The sequence below is a fragment of the Typopeltis vanoorti genome, chromosome 17, assembly GCF_054136105.1.
Source record: "Typopeltis vanoorti isolate ZY-2024b chromosome 17, IOZ_Tvanoo_1.0, whole genome shotgun sequence".
Lineage (NCBI taxonomy): Eukaryota > Metazoa > Arthropoda > Arachnida > Uropygi > Thelyphonidae > Typopeltis > Typopeltis vanoorti.
This window is the reverse complement of record NC_143565.1, coordinates 20,575,210-20,596,555: the sequence shown is the minus strand read 5'-3', so window position 1 is coordinate 20,596,555 and position 21,346 is coordinate 20,575,210. Positions and strand designations below refer to the sequence as shown.

Genomic DNA, 21,346 nt, shown 5'->3' with positions numbered 1-21,346 from the left:
CGTCATCATCTTCATGCTCTCCAATTTGTTGTGTGTCATCCTCGCTTTCGTATATGACGTGATCTTCGGATCCATCCGTTGAATTACTTATTCCACATTTAAGAAATGAGCGTTGAATCATTTCAGATGGTATCGAATCCCATGCTTCTTTAACCCAGATGGTGACTAGGGTGATCTCAGGTTTTTGAAAATTCCCACCCTTTGTTATCTTCACCAAACCAGATGACATCCATTCTGTCCAATTTTCACGTAAGTGATCTTTAAATGGCTTATTCAAGCTGACATCAAGCGGCTGCAAAACGGAAGTTAGACCACCTGGTACGAGTGCTAGGCCTGTACGTAGCTCACGTGCTTTCTCTTTGCTTGCCTCTGTTAAATGCGCCTGGAACATATCCCAGACTAGCATGCTTTGTTGACGTAAGCTACCTGGACTTATGTTCCATACTTGATCCAGCCACAATTGTACACCTTCTTCATCCATCCAACCTTTCTGATTGGTGTGAACAATTACACCTGGTGGAAATTTCGTATGCTTCGGAATTTTCTTCCTTTTAAATATCACTGTTGGCTTTAATTTGGTTCCGTCTGCCATGCATGCTAGAACAATGGTAAAATGCGTTTTTTCATGTCCCGTTGTTTTTATGAAGACACCCTTTTCACCAACTGAGTTTACTGTTCGATTCCCAGGCATATCAAAGTACATGGGCGTCTCATCCATATTGCCAATTTGGGAAAGTTCATATCTGTGACACTTCCGTAATTTTATGATAAATTTATGGAAGGACTGCACTTTTTCTTCAAGCTGCTTTGGTAACTTCTGCGCAATTTTTGTTCGGTGTCGTAATGTTAATGCTTTGCATTCCATAAATCTGTTGCACCACCCAGGCGAAGCAAGAAAAGATGAAATACCTGGTGTGTCCTTGAATTTACCATTCTTGAGTTGTAGAGCTCGAAAACGAATTGCATTTCTTGTTACTATAATGCCATTTTGTCATTGCGTCAAAATTCATTCATTTAGTTCTTCGAGTTCTGGAAAGGATGCTATATCTCCACAACGGGCACGTTTCATTTTGGGGATTTTTTCAAGACTGTCTTTATGCTTACGCCAAAGTCTAATATTACTCTCTGCTACACCAAATTCTCTCATAGCAACGCTGTTATTATGTTCTTCTGCAAACCGCACGACATGCAATTTAAATCCTGCTTCAAAAGATGAATGTTTACGTTTCTGTTGACTCATTTTCAGGCTAGGTTTGTTTAACGAATAATATTTAAAACGAACTGTGGTTAAACCGATATACCTAACTGTGCTCTATCTATCTCACTGTGCTTTATCATTTGGCGACGGGGAGCGCATGCGCAAATACGATGCATGCTTGGTCGCCGAATGCGAGTGGGTCAAGTAGATTTGGTTTGCATAGGCATTAGGTAGTATATATTGTGTGTGTGCAATTCTCATAAGATGTTATATTTTTTTAGGATCTGCATATAATGCGAACCCCTAACTTTAAGTAGTATTTTTTACCATAAATTTTTCGCATTATACACGATAATATATAATTTAGTGTGTTAACTAATTTCTCTCTTATTCCATATAAATTTATTCAGTTGATTTCCTACCATACCAGCTTTGTTGATTCTGTTGTCTGTTTCCATATTTAATTTACCATCTTCACTAAAAATCATGCCTAAGTAACTGAAATGTTTTATTTTTTCTATAGGTTCTCCATTCACAGTGCAGTTGATATTTTCAATGCTTCTGCCTATTTTCATTGTCGCTTCTGCCTATTTTCATTGTCTTTGTCTTTTTGTTGCTGACCTTCATACCATATATATTACAACAGTTATTCAAATCAGTCAGGGAATCTTGCAAACTTGTAGCGGATTTATTTAGAATTATAACATCGTCTGCATAAAGCAAAGAGCTGACATAAACATCGCCAATTTTGATATCATGTTTAATACCACTTTTCTTCATAATGTGATCCATATAGATAATGAATAACAGAGGGGATAATGTACATCCTTGTCTGACACCAGATTTAACATTAAACCATCTTCCTGTACTTCCTTCAATTCTAACTGCCGACTTACAACTCAAATAAAGACTAAGTATTGCTTGATATAATGCCCCATTGACACCATATAACTGCAGCGTTTCAAATAGCTTCTCTCTTGGCACCCTGTCATATGCCTTTTCCAGATCTACAAAACTTAAATATAGATCTTTGTTATATTCCCATGATTTCTCGACTATCTGTCGTAAAGTGAAAATCTGATCCTGACAGCCTCTATTTGACCAGAATCCAGCATGTTCTTCACCAAGCTTCTCTTCCACAATCCTTCTCAACCGTTTCTCAAGAAAACTTGCATATATCTTTCCAGGAACATTCAGTAGAGAAATACCTCTGTAATTCTCGCATTCAGTTTTATTTTACTTTTTATATATGGGTACTATGAGAGCTCTACTCCAATCATCTGGAATTCACCCCTCTCTCCAGGCCTTCTGAACTATGCAGTGCAGCCACTGTAACACTCTTATACCACCATACTCGAGCATTTCTGGTCGAATATCATCTACTCATGCTTTTCACATTTCAGGATTTTGGTGGCTTTTTCTACTTCAAGTATGGATATGTATTCCTGACTGCATGCCTGGTCAGTGTTTTTTACCACTGTATTTTCATCACTGCTTGTTTCATTTAGCAATTTTTCGAAGTAATTACTCCATACTTCAAGGATATGTTTTTTTCCTGTTTTCATGTCACCTTTATCATCTCTAATTCCTTTTACAGCACTCTTTCTTCCATTTCTGAGCTTTTTCAACAACCTCCAGAATATCTTGCTATTTATTTTCTATGTTCTTACCAAAGTCTTCCCATGACTTTTGTTTAGCAAGTTTTACACTGTGTTTAGCTTTCTTACATTTATCTCTGTATTCTCTAAAAGCACAAGCTGACTTATTTGTCAGGAACTTTTGATATGCTTTCTTCTTTTCTTTCACTGCCTCTTTAATTTCCTGTGTCCACCATGGAGTTCTGATTTTTGCAGCCTCACCACATTCCTCTCTGGCTGAATCAATCAGTATTTTCTTCAGGACTTGCGACTGAATCTCCAAGGTTTGGTTGCTCTTCTCAAACTCTCTCATTTTTTTTTCTTCAATCATGTTTGTGTATTTTAGTCTACAGTTCACATCTGAGAGCTGCTCAACTTTTATTCGCTTTAAAACTTTCTTACGTGTTCTTATTTTCAATATGAAATTCAGTTTTATCCTTCTCAAGACTAAATGGTGATCACTTCCAATTTCAAATCCTCTGTACAGTCCGGTGTCCTGCACCAGGAAGAAAACATCACTATCAACAATAACATAGTCAATGAGACTGTTCTTATTCCTTGCCTCTTCTCTCCATGTGAATTTCTATACATTTTTATTTTGGAACATGGTGTTAGTAATAATCAGTCCATGTCCTGAGCAGAAATCCAACAGGTATTTGCCATTATTATTAGCTTTTTTCTTTTCTCCAAAATTCCCCGATATATTTTTGTATGTCTGACAATCATTTCCTACTCTGATATTTAGATCCCCAACAAGGACCAACTTTTCCTTTTTCATCGTCTCAGTTGCTTTCTCTAAAGCCTCAAAAAATTCCTCCACTTCTACCTTAGTAGAACCTTCTGTGGGACATATGCACAAATAACTTTCATTGTCCAGTTCCCCATTCTCATATCTGCCCAAATCATTTTACTTGAGATTGCCTGCCATTCAAGAAGATTATCCTCATATTTAGTTTTGGACATTTCTTTGCCATTCAGGCTTCTTATGTTGATAGTATCTATCTTGAACTCTGGTGATGTTGAGTTGGGGTGAGTTTTAGGATTTGATCCAGTAGCTGAATTTTCGTTGTTTGCACTGGTTCCCTCGTGAAAACAACGGGGGCCTTGTTTAACCGGGCGACTCCCTAGCTGCCATGAAATTCTGTCATGTTGTACCATTATTCTCTACTTTGGTTTAAGTCAATAAGAGTACAATTTGGTCAGCTAAATCCCAAATTGCCAGCCCATCCTCGTTCGTTCAGTATCCAGGTAGATACTTAACAGGGTGCATCACGAGAGGGTGAGGATTGGATATTAGGTCAGAAGCCCTGTTTAGTTCTCCGTATTTCTTTAAAGGCTATGTGGAGGTCTCCTCTCAGTTATATAGCTTCGACCCTTAAGCACCCCGATTGCAGGTGTAATTATACAAAAAAACCATTAGGTAACTTTTTTTTTTACAATACACAAATGCCAGGAGCATTTAGAAACACATGGGTAGAGTTTGTTGCCTTGGTGGATATGTTTTGGCATAAAATTATTGGCATTAGTAAAACATGGCTATCAAAGTCAGATGTACTCTTTACATTCTTGAAATCGAATGAATGTAAAGTTATACTATTTTTAGGAAGGACAGAAGAGATAGAAGAAGAGGTGAAGAGCACAGGGTATTCCTTCTTGTTGTTTGTTCTTCAACAACCACATAATCTGACTTTGGTTACCTTTGCAATATCCTCTCTAAACTTCAATAGGTCAACTGTAGACTTGACTATACAAACATTATTGAAGAAAAAATGAAACATATTGAAAATAAGAACCAAACCTTGGAGTCTCAGTGGCAAACTCTAGAGAAGACGTTGATTGATTTAGCTATGGAAGAATGTTGTGAAGTTGTCTGCAAGGATAAAAAAAAAATAAGAACCCTCTGGTGACACAGGAAGTTAAAGAAGCAGTTGTGGAAAAGAAGAAAGTGTATCAAAAGTTCCTAGCAAATAAGGTAGCAGATGCTCTAAAGGAATATAGAGAAAAATTGTAAGAGAGCTAAGCTATGCGTAAAAGTAGCTAAACAAAGTCATGGGAAGACTTTGGTAAAAGCATAGGAAATAAATATCAAGAAGGTGGCAAAATGTAATGAAGGCTATTGAAAAAGCTTAGAAATGGAGGAAAGAGTACTGTAAAACAAATCAAAGATCATAAAGGTGATATGAAAACTGAAGATAAGAATATCCTAGATGTCTGGAGTAATTACTTTTAAAGACTCTTAAATGAAACAGTCAGTGACAAACCATACTAGAAAATTTTCAAGAGGAATAGTGTATAAAGAGAAGTGTATATATCATACTTGAGGTAGAAAAGCCATTATAAAACTTGAAATGTGGAATGGCAGCTGGAATAGATTATATTTGACCAGAAATGTTTAAGTAGGGCAGTATAAAAGTTTTGCAGTGGCTACACACCATTATGCATGCAGTGTATTATCCATCACTGTATTATGCAGTGATGGGACCTCTCATTGTTCCCATCTGCAAAAAAGGGAATAATGCTGAATATGAGAATTGCAGAGGAATTTCTCTAGGTGTTCCAGATAAGATTTATGGAAGCATACTTGAAATGAGGTTGAGAAAAATTGTGGAAGAAAACTTTGAGAAGAACAAGCTGGGTTCAGGCCAAATAGAGGTTGTCAAGATCAAATTTTCACTACAACAAATAGTTGAGAAATCATTGGAATATGACAAAGATCTGTACTTACGTTTTGTTGATCTGGAAAAGACATACAACAAGTTGCCCAGAGAAAAGCTTTTCAAGACACTACAATTATATGGGCTAAATGGAACATTATATAGAGCAATACATTGTCTATATTTAAGTTGTCAGTCAGCAGTTAGAATTGAAAAAATACAGAGAGATAGTTTGATGTAAAATCAGGGTTGAGAGAAGGATGCACATTATCACCACTCTTATTCATCATCTAGGTATTAGGCCTGATATTAGAATTGGAGATATCAAACTCTTTGCTTTATGCAGATGATGTTGTACTCCTAAACACATCTAGTGCAAGTCTCCAGGATTCTTGAACTAAATTGATGTCTTTTCTAGTTTTATCTTTTAAAATACTAACATAGAACGTTTACATCAATAATTTTTTCTGGTATTATTTCTCTATTAGTTATAATGCAATTGTTAATAGATTTTTGCTCTTGTAATCTCCCATGTGATTTTATGCACAATGAATATATTATTTATTCTTAATTCTTTGTTCATACAAAATTGTAGTTGATTTATTCCCTTTTCATTAATTATTTCTTCATTACATTGCATTACATCTGACAGACGAATTCAAAAATAAACCAGAGTTGACAGTTCATCAAGAATGTGATGAATTATATGCTCTGGTTAGATTACAATTTCAGATTAAAATCAAGGAAGTTGTTTTGGAGTTGTTATGAAAAGGGGGATAATTTTCGTGGATATATTGTGTAGTGACTGGATCCTTTTCTTTGGTGTTACACGGTGATCAGTATTCATTTTACACAAATTATGGACTCTACAACCATGTTATTAATAGATAACATGTTTATTAATATAAAATAGATGTTATTAACAGATAGATACATCAATGGCAGCTGGACAGCATAGCTTAAGCAATACTTTTTCTGTACTTATCGTTTGAAGATAGCTTCTTTAACAATAAAGGCTAGCATATTTTATAAACAATTATTAAGCTAACATTGTTTAGTGCAGTATGTAAAGACATCAGGCAAAAATTTGAATTTTACAGCATTTATTTAATTTCCTTTTTAGCTTTGCTTATTAGCAAAATGTTTGAAGCCTTCTCTGCCATTCCTTGACACAGATATTACAGATATTAGTAAAGAGGTAAGTCTGATTCTTTAAACTTTGCAAGTTTTATTCCCAAACTAGAAGGTTAGCATTTTATTTTTAATATTTTCCAAATTACACTTTAATTGTAAAAAAAAAAATATTTATATAGTCTCCTCTGTTATTTGTAATACTCTTTGATATCATTTCGAATTTATTTACTAACATCTGCTTAAATGTAATATCCAAGAACTCAATGAAGCCATAAAGTGAAGACATAAAGAAATTATTTAATGGCTGTTACTTATCTAAACTCTTTGCCACTCTGTTTTGACTTCTGTGTAACCTTTCAGTGCACTAACGATGTCTTTGATAGGTTTTTACAAGAAAAAAAAAGCAAATAGTATATATATATAAATGATATCCATTTATCAATCATTCGATAGTTAATTAATCATTAAATAAGCATTAATCACTTTCCGAATTATAAATAATGCTGTATATATACATATCATCCCATCTACAAAAATGAAAAACAAGCCTCCTCAAAAAATTTAAAAACTCTAATAATCACTAACATTAAAGGTATAAACACCAACCTAAATGATGTGCACCAATCACTTGCAGATCATCCAATGTGATCTCCTGATTTCACCGAACTTAGAATTATTGTGATAACCACAGCTTATTGTAACTGTCCAAACTACATTCTGTATGATTCTTTCCACTAGGAGTAGTACCTGTGCATTTTGCATCATCCCGTATCTTCTATCTGCTGTTTCTACCCCCCCCCCCCCCCGTGCAGTTCTGAAAATTCTGACTTTTTATGATTTCTTATCTTTGAAGCTTGATTTCCTGCAATCTACCTCCTAATAGTAACTTTAATGCTCAAAACTCTAACTGGCTCCCCTTTTCTTCTTTTTTTTTTTTTTTAAATTCCACTGACCAATCTGGAAGATAAGTTGAGGTATTTACTATAAGCAGTGACCTAAAGCAAATGTTAATCTCCCATCCAGAATTTCAGAAAATCCTCTCCACTTACTCAACACAGGATTTTTTTTTATCCTGTTCTCTCTCAAGATATACTGCTCTTGGTAATTTAGATCACAATATCACCAAAGTTTAATCTCTAGTAGAATGTCCTTCCCTTGACCATTCTCAGTATCATATCCTTTGGCACTACAATAGTGTTAAGTGGGATGATCTCCAAGACTTTTTTTCACCTTTCTGTGGTCAGACTACTTTTTCCATTCTCCAGATCCATTACTTGTTGGAATCTTGTTACAGAAATTATCCATGTTGGAATGAAGGCCTTCATTTCCCTCTGCTCAAAATTAATATTCAAGCCATGGTTTTCCAAAAATTGTGTCAGGGCAGATCAAGAAAAGAACAACAGCAGCTTATTGTATGTGGCTTGCAACAAAAACTCCAGCTATATTCACAGCTTATATGAAATCTTGCAACACTCGCAACACCATCGGAGCTGAGTCTGATTCTGAAAGGCTAAATCTAGAAAACTCACCACCCGTGCCACTGACACTCATGTCTTCTGGTCCCCTGCAGAAGCTGTTGAGTGCAACCCCTGTTTTTCTGTACTTGCACTTCTCTTCCTCACCCAGTTGGCAGTATTGCAACATTACCTAAAATAATGCCAGCCTGACTGGCCGAGTGGTTAGCGTATCTGCTCCCCAACCAAAAGGCAGCGGGTTCAAATCCTGCCGTGGGCATGGATGTTTATGATGGTCTGTGGAAATACCAGTGGCGGTGGTCGGCGATAGATGGCGTTGGTGTAATTGCTGTCAGTTGGTGGATTGTGAAGTAGTGGAGACAGGGGTGTAGAGTAGATGCCCTCCCTCGATGAGTCTTTGGACTCCCTGGAGGTGACAAATAATAATAATAAACCTAATCTCCTGGTATTATTCTTCTCATTCAATTCCTGCATAGATGATGAAGGCAGATCTCCTCCTTTATATTGAACACTGCATCACATATCTCCTGTGACTTTCTGCATGAAAGACAGAAGAAGAAGAAACTTAAACAACCTTGGTTACCAAAAGGGCTTCTGTTTCAAATGTTAGTAAAAACTTGAACCAGAAGCCTGAAGCCTTCCCCCCCCCCCTGGAGAAAAATCATCAAATCTTAGTGTTATCTAAGTAATTGAGAAGGTCATGGACATTATGATATGAATTCATGAATATGATCTATAGGGGGCAGCATAGCTTTGTAAAAAAATAGTTCCTGCCTCAGTAATTTATTCACATTTTATAATAAGGTGACAGCAGAATTTGGATAAAGGAAATTTCAGCTATATCATGATACTTCTGGATTTTGCAAAGACATTTGACAGAATACTGCATGGAAAACTATTACAATAAGTTGGAACAAATGGGAATGGATATGAGACTGGTAACATGGATAGGTGGGTGGCTGATAGAAGACATTATAGGGTGATGTATGGTGGAGTGGAGTCAAAGCAAATGAGGGTGACTAGTGGAGTGCCGTAGGGCTCTGTATTAGGACCACTATTTAATTTGTATGTTAATGATATAGCAAAAGATTTGAAAGGGGATATTCAGTTGTTTGTCGATGATGCAAAACTAGGGAAGGCAATAGTTAATAAAGGTGATGTAGATATCTTACAGGATGATTTAAATAAATTGGCAGTATGCACAAAGGATTTTGTGCATGCTGCCAATGGTGAGTAGAGATTTGAAATTCAGAGGACATATTTCAAGAGTTGGCAGAATAGCTCAGAGGATTACTTGAATGCTGAAGAACACATCGATAAGTAAAGATAAGAAGTTATTATTCCTCTTTACAAGGCTATGATTCAGCCACTTGTTGACTACTGTGCACAGATTTGGTCACCTGCATTTTTTGGGGATTGGGAGGTGGTGGAGAGGATTCAGAGATGAGTGACCATGGTATTGAGAAGTCTGTGGAATGTTCCCTATCAGGATACATTGAACGTGCATGCGCTTGTGGTGCAGAGTTTAGCTGACAGGCAGAGGAAAGGAGATATGATAGAAACTTTTTTATTAAAGGGATTCTATAAGATTGACACAGAAGAAATTTTTCAATACATAGGGAGGTGGGGAAAAACAAGGGGTACACTTGGAAGTTACCTAAGAGTGGTTAGTAAGGATGTGCATACTAGGTTCTTTACTTGGAGTGTGGTGAATGAGTGGAATGGATTGCCAGCGGTGGTTGTGAGTGCCCCAACAGTGAAAAGTTTAAGGAAATGCATGATAGGTATTGTGTTAATGAATAGAGTGGGCCTACTGCAATGAGGCTTTTCACTCCATGGAGTGCCTATATAAATAATAATAATAGCATTCAGTATGGTCACCAGTATGGATTTCACCAATCAAGATCCACAGCAGATCTTTTTGTGTACATCAGTCACCTATGGACACCTGTTACGGAAATATTTGGAGAAAACTGTGCTGTATCTCTTGGATTTCTCAGAAAATTGGCATCTTATGGTCTGCTTTCCATCCTTTGTAATTAAGTGGCCAGTTTTGTCTTGGATTTGTTCAGTGTGTAATGAGAAAGGGTGTTCTCTCTCCAGATTTATCATCTGATGTGAGTATTCCTCCTAATGGAAGGAGGAGGACTACAAATTTACATAGAATGAATGGCATAATTAAAAGAAATTTTGGAAAACACATGACTATAGAAACTCAATTAAGATTACATAATATGACCTCTAAAACATCTCTCAAATTTGAAAGTGAAACTTTGATTCCAAAACAAAGAAACAGACAAAGATTGGAAGCAGCACAGATGAAGTTCCTTACACCTCTCCTGGGACTCACTAGATTAGATAAAAAGAAAAACACAAATAAGAGAATGATTAGGTACAAAAAACATCATACAAGAAATAGAAGAATACCTACAGAATTGGTTACACCACATAGAAGAATGAATAACAATAGGATTCCTAAATTAGCCCTAGAATATAAACCTACAGGAAGAAGAGACTGTGAACATCGAAGATTAAGATGGAAAGATCAACTTTATCTGCAGAGCAGGAACAGGACATAAAAAAGCCTATACCTAAATTTGTTCAGAGAATGATGTAAATATTCCTCAGTGCTTTGTTATTTCACCCATCTCTTCCTCATACATAAATGACCTTCTCTCACTGGTGTCAGATCGCATCCACAGTTTTGCTAATAATAATACTCTCCACTGATCCTACTCATATGACAAACCTCGACATGCTCAAATGTCCCAAACTTCAAGATTAAACACTGATTATCCTTCAATGGGACAATAACAACATAATAACCTCAATGCTTCTTAAACAGAGTTTGTCTTTTTTTTTTTTTTTCTTGAAATAAAAATCTTAAATCTTCCCCCTTACCTTTGATAATGCTCAACTTCAATGTTCAGACTGACTTCTTTTTAGCCTCTCCTGGCATAATCATATCACCTCTATATTCTTGTTTTCCAAAAAAAAGCATGCATGCTTTTTTTTATCTCAAGAGACCTTACTTTTCATTTGTCTAGCTATTTACTCTGTACAAATCCAAAATCTGCTCAACCTTGGAATACTGTCAGATTTTGGTGGTGCACCTAAACCCCTCTTAAAAATTCTTAATATTCAGAAGACAGCAATTCAGTTGATTGATAATCCCCTCTCCCACTTCTCACAACTCTTTGGTCACAGTTTCATCTCTTGTACAGATATTTCCATAGGCACGTTCAGCAGGATTTATCATCCATTATGTCCCCTATTTCTGCTAAACCTACATTATGAAAAATTATGGAGACAACTACTGTGTTAGAGCAAAACTTTAGTTTAATATAAATCAAAATGAACGCTCGACGTTTCGACCTTAATATCAAGGTCATCATCTGGAGCATACACATATATACAAAGAAACAAGCTGCACTACAATATACATGGTTTGCTGAAGTTACTGACCGACCGTTACAATATTGGCCTGACCTCTGGTGAGGAAAAAAAAAACTACTACATCAAAGCTAGTCCTATTATTATTGTATTAGGTTACAAAATTAAATTGGGCTAGAGAGCAACTTGTTTATATATATATATATATATATATATACTTTCCAGTCATGTCCTCTTCTCGGCAAACTCTAACCTTGAAGAACAGCCACATCAAGTTGACTGGGAACGTACTACTAATTTATATATATGCAAAGATGAATTCGAAAGAAGAATTATCAAATCAAAAGAAAAAGTTCTGGACCCTTGTCATTTGAACAACAATCTAAGCTACAATTTGCCTGATTCCCATAACACAGTAATCCAGTACTGGCGCTCTAAAATTAGCTTTCGCACACATTCAACTCATGCCAACGGTAACACGCGGTAACCTATTCAAATATGACTGTTACTATTCTACTTTTTATTAAACTGGAAAGTCCATGTTTTTTACCTTGTTATTTTTATATCTTATGTTTTTTATTTCTAACCTGAAGAAGTCGGAGCACCGATGAAACTAATCGTGATGTATCAAAGGTTTTTGTTGTACTTTCTCAGGTTCTAGTCAGTTAACTTTATTTTTATAAATGTATACATCCCGAGTAAATCCTAATTTCAATAATATATATATATATATTATTTTTATAAAGAGATTTAATGACTAAAACCAAGAATAATTGTAAGGCTTTAATGATATAAAACATTACTAGTTTCGGCTTTTGACAGCCTTCTTCAGGTGTCTTCTAAAAATAGGAAACAGCAATAAAAACACCGAAGTTTAAAACTGAGAAGCACAGGAAAATTGCAGTACATAATTGACATTTAAGTTGTATTTACATTTAAGTTGTTCTTTCAAACTGGGGGTGCTTAAGGGTCAAAGCTGTATAACAGAGAGGAGACCTCCACATAGCCTTTAAAGGAATGCAGAGAACCGACCAGGGCTTCTGACCTAATGTCCAATCCTCACCTTCTCGTGTGCACCCTGTTGGGAATCTACTTGGATACTGAACGGACGAGGATGGGCTGGCAATTTGGGATTTAGCCAACCAAATTGTATTCTTATTGGTTAAACCAAAATATAGAATGATGGTACAATATGACAAAATTTCATGCTGGCTGGGACGTCGCCCGGTTAAACAAGGCCTCCGTTGTTTTCGCCAAGGAACCAGGGCAAACAGCGAAAAGTCAGCTACTGGAACAAATCTGAAAATAAACCCCAACTCAACATCACCAGAGTTAAAGATCGGTACTATCAACGTAAGAAGCCTGAATGGAAAAGAAATTGAGCTAGCTGAGGAATTAGATAAGTACCAGATCGACATAATAGGGGTGACTGAAACAAAAAAAGACCAAAACTGGTGAGATCTTTCTGAGCAATAAATACAAAATGTTATATTCAGGCAATGATAATCAAGGAAAAGAAGGAGTAGCCATAGTATTCAACACAAAATACGAGGCTAATCTTCTTGAATGGCAGTCAGTCTCAAGTAGAGTAATGTGGGCAAATATGAGAATGGGGAACTGGACAATGAGACTTATTTGTGCCTATGGTCCCACAGAAGGTTCTACTAAGGTAGAAGTGGAGGAATTTTTTGACGCTTTAGAAAAAGCAACTGACACAATGAAAAAGGAAAAGTTGGTCCTTGTTGGGGATCTAAATAGCAGAGTAGGAAATGATTGTGAGACATACAAAAATATTTTGGGAAAATTTAGAGAAAAGAGCAAAGCTAATAATAATGGCAAATATCTGTTGGATTTCTGCTCAGGACATGGACTGATTATTACTAACACCATGTTCCAACATAAAAATGTGCACAAATTCACATGGAGAGAAGAGGCAAGGAATAAGAAAAGTCTCATTGACTATGTTATTGTTGATAGTGATGTTTTCTCCCTGGTGCAGGACACCAGAGCGTACAGAGGATTTGAAATTGGAAGTGATCACTATTTAGTCTTGAGCAGGATAAAATTGAATTTCATATTGAAAAGAATAACATGTAAGAAAGTTTTAAAGCGAATAAAAGTTGAGTAGCTCTCAGATGTGAACTGTAGACTAAAATACACAAAGATTATTGAAGAAAAAATGAAAGAGTTTGAGAACAGGAATCAAACCTTGGAGATTCAGTGGCAAACTCTGAAGAAAACATTGATTGATTCTGCCAGAGAGGCATGTGGTGAGGTTATCTGTAAGGATAAAAAAATCAGAACTCCATGGTGGACACAGGAAATTAAAGAGGCAGTGAAAGAAAAGAAGAAAGCATATCAAAAGTTCCTGACAAATAAGTCAGCTTGTGCTCTTAGAGAATACAGAGATAAATGTAAGTAAACTAAACACAGTGTAAAACTTGCTAAACAAAAGTCATGGGAAGAATTTGGTAAGAACATAGAAAATAAATAGCAAGATATTCTGGAGGTTGTTGAAAAAGCTCAGAAATGGAAGAAAGAGTGCTGTAAAAGGAATTAGAGATGATAAAGGTGACATGAAAACAGGAAAAAAACATATCCTTGAAGTATGGAGTAATTACTTCGAAAAATTGCTAAATGAAACAAGCAGTGATGAAAATACAGTATTAAAAAACACTGACCAGGCATGCAGTCAGGAATACATATCCATACTAGAAGTAGAAAAAGCCATCAAAGGCTTGAAATGTGGAAAGGCAGCAGGAGTAGATGATATTCGACCAGAAATGCTGAAGTATGGTGGTATAAGAGTGTTACAGTGGCTGCACTGCATAGTTCAGAAAGCCTGGACAGAGGGACGTCCCGATGATTGGAGTAGAGCTCTCATAGTACCCATATATAAAAAGGGAAATAAAACTGCATGTGAGAATTACAGAGGTATTTCCCTACTGAGTGTTCCTAGCAAGATCTATGCAAGTATACTTGAGAAACGATTGAGAAGAATTGTGGAAGAAAAGCTTGGTGAAGAACAAGCTGGATTCAGACCAAATAGAGGCTGTCAGGATCAGATCTTCATTTTACGACAAATAGTCGAGAAAGCATGGGAATATAACAAAGATCTGTATTTAAGTTTTGTCCATCTGCAAAAGGCATATGACAAGGTGCCAAGAGAGAAGCTATTCAATACGCTGCAGTTATATGGTGTCAATGGGGCATTATATCAAGCAATACTTAGTCTTTATTTGAGTTGTAAGTCAGCAGTTAGAATTGAAGGAAGTACAGGAAGATCTTTCTTCTTCTTCTGCAGCTTCTCCCACTTAAGTGGGATCACTGTTTGTTATGAGTCTCCTCCACACCTTCCTGTCTTGGGCTGTCACCACATCCAAGTTCTTCATTTTCAAGTCCTCTTCTACCAGCTCCCTCCATCTCTTCTTTGGCCGCCCATGCTTCCGTCTTCCTTGCACATCCATCTGCATGACCCTTCTTCCCACATATTCGTCCTCCCTCCTCATCACATGACCAAACCATCTCAACCTTGCCTCCTGTATTTTCGCTCCTAAGTTCATAACTTTTACTGTTCCCCTGACATAGTTATTTCTCAGATGATCCTTTCTGGTCACACTGCACATCCACCTAAGCATTCTCACATCTGCTACTTCCATCCTGCTAATGTTATTTTTCCTCAGGGCCACAGTTTCTATAGCATATGTCATAGCTGGCCTCACTACTGTCCTATAAATTTTGCCTTTCAGATTGATCGGCACACTCTTATCGCATAACACTGCAGCCATCTCCCTCCAGTTCCTCCAACCCGCTTGTATCCTGCATCCCACTTCCTTCTCAGCTCCTCCATCGTCTTCTACTGTTGAACCTAAGTATCTAAAGTCTCTCACCTTCCTGATGACATTTCCTTCCAGCTCCAGATCTGTCTCCTGGCCACCGCCCACTGCGCAACTCATATACTCTGTCTTACTTCTGCTGAGTCTCATACCTCTCTCTTCCAGTACTTTTCTCCATCTTTCCAGTTTAGTTTCCGCTTCTTCTCTTGAATCTACACACAGCAAGATGTCATCTGCATACAACATTGTCCAAGGTGCATCTTCTCTCACCTCCTCTGTTACCACCTCCATCACAATATTAAACAGAAACGGACTTAATGCTGACCCTTGATGCAAGCCAACTGTTACTTGAAAGCTTTCTGTCTGTCCCGAACAGGTCCGAACACTTGTCTTCACATTTCTGTACATTTCCCGCACCAAAATTAAGTAGCGCAATCAGAGATTGGGCTACTTAATTTTATTATCAATTCGAAAATCTAAATATTATTCCATAATTTTAGACTGCACACCTGATGCAAGTAAAACAGAACAAATGACCATTATTATTCGCTTTGTTTCCTGTGACAATGGAATTGTCAAGATCAGGGAAAACTTTTTAGGTTTTGCAGATATATCAGATTCCACAGGACGTGGTTTATGTGCAACAATAATGGAACAACTGGAAAAATGGAACATTCTCATTGAAGACATGAGGTCAAGGATATGACAATGGGGCAAATATGAAAGGGTAAAAATATGGGCTCCAAAATTTGCTTTTGAACAAAACTCCTCAAGCTTTTTACATGCCATTTGCTGCTCATACTCTAAATTTAATCATTAACGATGCAGCCAAAGTGAATGCAGATACAATTAGTTTCTTTGCAATTATTCAAGAAATATACAATTTCTTTTCATTCTCTTACAAATGTTGGGCAATCCTTTTAAAGTTTGTAAAAAAATTAACATTGAAACAGCCATCAGAAACGCGATAGGAAAGTATAATTAATGCAATCTGCCCTCTACGATATCAGTTAGGAGAAATTTACGATGCACTTTTTGAAATTTTAAATAATGAAATTTTTAATAAAGAAACTCAGCATGAAGCACAAACATTATGTGCTAAAATAAAGGACTACAAATTTATTTGCTCTCTTATAACTTGGCATGATTTACTTAACAGAATAAACCCTGCGAGTAAAATGCTTCGAGACAAAAATATGAACGTTGCACTTGCTTTAGAATCTATCAAAAACTTAAAAATATTCTTACAAGAGTATATATCAGATACAAATTTTAAAGAAGTTCTAAAAACGGCAAAAGAACTGAGTGAAGAGGTGGATGGAGAACAAGAATTTAAAACTGGTACGGAAGTTAGACAATGAATTCTTATGTCGACATATTGACTCCGAGCATCATGACAAAAAGTCACAATCACCAGAAGATAATTTTAGAGTGAGTGTGTTTTATACACTTCTAGACGTGACAATGTGTTCGTAATAGAACGTTTTGAACAACTAAAAACATATTATGGTAATTTCAATTTCTTGTATAGATTACTACAAATTAATAACGAAGATTTATGAAAAAATTGAGATATTTAGAGATTCTCTTGAAAGACAGTGACAATAAAGACGAGTTATGTGCTTTTCAGGATATTTTTCGAAAGGATAATTTAAATATTCAAAACCCTTTCGATGGTCTTAATTTTATCGTGTCCAATAATTTATCTTTCCCTAACTTTTCAATTGCTTTAAGAATACTATTAACCTTACCTGTTAGTGTAACGAGCGGTGAACGTTCCATTTCCAAGTTGAAATTGATTAAAACCTACTTAAGTACAAGTATGTCACAAAAAAAGGCTTGTTAGTTTGGCATTAATAGCAATTGAAAATGATATATATGCGGAATTAGACGGTAAGACCATTATTTCTAATTTTGTGAATATGAAATCAAAAACCCTAAAATTTTAATTAAAAACATTGCAAGTATATTTATGTAATTCAATTTATTTTCTGTTATTCTGTAAAGATGTTATTTTTTGAATACTTATATTAAATGTTCTAATTATTTCTGAATTCTTTTCTTATTTTCTCATCTATTTTGAGTTTCTTTTATTTTCCTAAAAGATAGTTCCACTTATAAAAATTATTAAAAAATTTTTTACAAGTTACTAAGAATTTAGAAACTTGTAAAATGCAAGAATTTTTTAAACTTTAGTTCAAATAAATTTTAACTTTAATTAAAATTCATTTTAATTTTGTTAGCAATTCAGGTCGGTAAGAAGACTATAATACCTGTATCATTATATTCAACGATTAAAGTGAAGTGGCTTTATCAAAATTTCCTTTAACTTTTGAGAATTTTTTGAATATTCGGATTTTTAACGATTATCCTGCCTAGTCAACACCCCCGGTTCTTTACATTTAGCGAACCAACGTGTGGCTGTTCTGTCAAAATTTATTTAAGAAATTTCAAATAATTTAAATTTTTATTATCGTAAAAGAACCACACACGCTCGGATCGTTACAGGGGCGCTTAGATAGAAATTGCATGTGCGGGCAGCAAAGACCCTAGCGCCTTTTTCGAGTACTAGATCGACATAATAGGGTTGACTGAAACAAAAAAAGACAAAAGCTTGTGAGATCTTTCTAAGCAATAAATACAAAATGTTATATTTGGGCAATAACAATCAGGGAAAAGAAGGAGTGGCTATAGTATGCAACACTAAATACGAGGCTAATCTTCTTGAATAGCAGGCAATATCAAGTAGAATGATGTGGGAAAATATCAGAATGGGGAACTGGACAAGGAGACTTATTTGTGCCTATGGTCCCACAGAAGGTAGAGTGGAAGAATTTTTTGAGGAAGTGTTAGAGAAAGCAACTGACACGATGAAAAAAACGAAAAGTTGGTCCTTGTTGGAGATCTAAATAGCAGAATAGGAAATGATTATCAGACATATAGAAATATTTTGGGAAAATTTGGAGAAAAGATCAAAGATACTAATAATGCAAATACCTGTTAGATTTCTGCTCAGGACGTTAGGTTAATAACATTTACTTGTACAAATTCACATAGAAGATGCAAGGAATAAGAACAGTCTCATTGACTATGTTATCATTCATATTGTAGGAAACTAGAGTGTACAGAGGATTTGAAATTGGAAGTGATAACTATTTAGTCTTGAGCAGGATAAAATTGAATTTCATATTGAAATGAAGAACATGTAAGAAAGTTTTAACACGAATAAAAGTTCACATCTGAGCAGCTCTCAGATATGAACTGTAGACTAAAATACACAAATATTATCAAGAAAAAAATTAAAGAGTTTGAGAACAGGAACCAAACCTTGGAGATTCAGTGGCAATCCCTGAAGAAAACAGATTGATTCAGCCAGAGAGGCATGTGGTGAGGTTGTCTGCAAGGATAGAAAAATCAGAACTCCATGGTGGACACAGGAAGTTAGAGAGGCAGTGAAGGAAACGAAGAAAGCATATCAAAAGTTCCTGGCAAATAAGTTAGCTTTTGCTCTTAGAGAATACAGAGACAAGTGTGTAAGAAAGCTAAACACTGTGCTAAACTAGCTAAACAAAAGTCATGGCAAGACTTGGGTAAGAACATAGAAAATAAATATGAAGAAGTGGCATGATATTCTGGAGGCTCTTCAGTAAGCTCAGAAATGGAGGAAGGAAAGAATGCTGTAAAAGGAATTAGAGATGATACATTTATCAAGGATATCTGTAGAAAAAGCAGGGGCGAATGCTGGTCTTGATATCATTCAGGTTATCATTCAGGTGTTATCTCCCTGAATGATAACACACTTGCTCTTGTTATCATTCAGGGAGTGAGAGGTGTGATTGAATTCTGATTAGCAGAATAATGAATTATTGACCATTTAAAACTATATATTTAGAAATTTATGTACATTTAATCATACAAATACAACATTTATTTTACAAATGATATTCTATCTTTTTCAATTTAGCTACTTGAATACAAATTCTACCCTACGGTTCTTTTTTATGAACTGGTCAATAACATCATCATAAAAAGTTGATTGTAATTTTCAAGCAACACGCACACTTAAAGGCTGGCTGAAGCTCACTGGCTAGAGCTACGTTGACTGCGTGTGGCCTGTGTTTAAGCAACAGAGTTAGATGACGTGAAATGGCTATGCGCACGCATGAAATCACAGTGCTGCTGCTGCGAGGACCTGGAAGCTCCTATAACCGAGCAAGCCAAGGTAGCTTTGACTAGACGAGCAAGCATCAGCCTTCGATACACAACGCAAAGCTCAATTATTTGCTGTGCAAGCTTAAGACGTCTTCTGTCTACAAAAACAAAAGCCTAAATGGAAGGCTTATAAATGCATATATTTATTAACAAATAAATATTACTTCTTTCTCAATTAATGAGTTTGCGCAGTAAGCATAGCAAGCATGGAGAATTCGCTGCTGCGAAAAAGATATCCTTGATATATGGAGTAATTACTTCGAAAAATTGCTAAATGAAACAAGCAGTGACAGCACAGTAGTAAAAACCACTCAGCAGGCATGCAATCAGGTATACATATCCATACTTGAAGTAGAAATAAGCTATCAATAGCCTGAAATGTGAAAAGGCAGTGGAAGTAGATGATATTCAGCCAGAAATGTTCAAGTATGGGGTATAAAAGTCTTGCAGTGGCTGCACTGCATAGTTCAGAACGCCTGGACAGAGGGATGAATTCCAGATGTTTGGAGTAGAGCTCTCATAGTACCCATATAAAAAAAGGAAAATAAAACTGTCAGAATTACAGAGGTATTTCCCCTACTGAGTGTTCCTGGTAAGATTTATGCAAGTATCTCAAATTAGTTATGGATAGCTCTTCTGATCCTGTGACCAGGTTCAATACTCTTGCACCTCAATTTCCCCCTCCATCACATGCTGATTCAAGTAATTATCTCTCAATAGGTGTATAAATTCCATTTTCTTCCTTCCATGCCATCATTCTCTTTCTTCCAATCTATGTCTCCATAGTTGAAGTCCCCTATAATAATCACTTGACCTGCACTAATTCTACTAATTTGCTGATGAATGTTTTCCAAATCATTCCTGGAACTTCGTGGCATATAGCAGCAACCAACTGTATATTTTGTCTTGATCTAAACCAGACTGCTTCAAATGAACAACCACCCTCCTACATATCTCCTATTCTTTTTGGTTGCAATTCATCTGCTATCATCAGCACTATCCTTCTCCCACCCTATTTTCTCTGTCTTCCATGAAAATATAGTACTAAACCCTTCACATTCTATCCTAACATCATCATCTGTTGTTAGCCATATATATATATCAGTGTACTAGCTGTGAAATATACGCTTTGCGGAGTGCGGTCGGAGTGTGGTTAGATGATAATAAAGGATTGAATGTGTGTAGAAAATGTAGGGAGAATGAGGAATTGAAGTGTATTTCGGATCGTGAGTGTGATATTTTTGTCAACCTTCAGAATGAAGGAAATAGGGATATGACAAGAAACGGCAAGGTTGTACATGAAAATTGTGAGAGTGTGAATGTAGAAAGTGTGAATGATAGTATAAATGGTTTCTCAGAGAATAAAAAAGATGAGATAGATGCATTGAGTGAGATCGCGTTGTTGAATAGTGCGATAGAAAGAGCAAAACAGCAGCTAGAGTGCATGAACAAAAGTAGACTGAATGAACCAACCAATAATAAAAGGTGTGACAGGAAAAATAGACGTATGAATGTGAACATGAACAAAATGAAGGATAGAGTGCTGTATGGAGACTCGTTAGTACGAGGTGTGTTAGTAGAGGATTTGACAAAATCGTACCAACCTGGTGCGACCATAAAGGACGTAACTGAGTCTATTAGAGAGCAAAAGGAAAGGGTGAAAGAAATGATTGTTGTGGCAGGTACGAATGATTTGAAAGGAGATAAAATAGAAATGATAGAAGACCTGAATGAATTGTTTGAGGTAGCAAAAGAAAAGAGTGAGAGAGTTAGAATGATTAGTCTTTTGCCACGGTGTGACAGTGAA

General features: G+C 36.1%; 1 protein-coding gene across 1 annotated transcript in view; it reads left to right on the top strand.

Annotated features, from left to right (window-relative positions):
- The window catches only part of CSN3 (COP9 signalosome subunit 3), a 218,263-nt gene that overhangs the window by 40,861 nt on the left and 156,056 nt on the right, over nucleotides 1-21,346 (top strand). Inside the window, exon 6 of the mRNA XM_090407666.1 lies at nucleotides 6,613-6,687. Within this exon, the coding sequence (XP_090263792.1) occupies nucleotides 6,613-6,687 (75 nt within the window). The remainder of the gene's footprint in view (nucleotides 1-6,612; nucleotides 6,688-21,346) is intronic.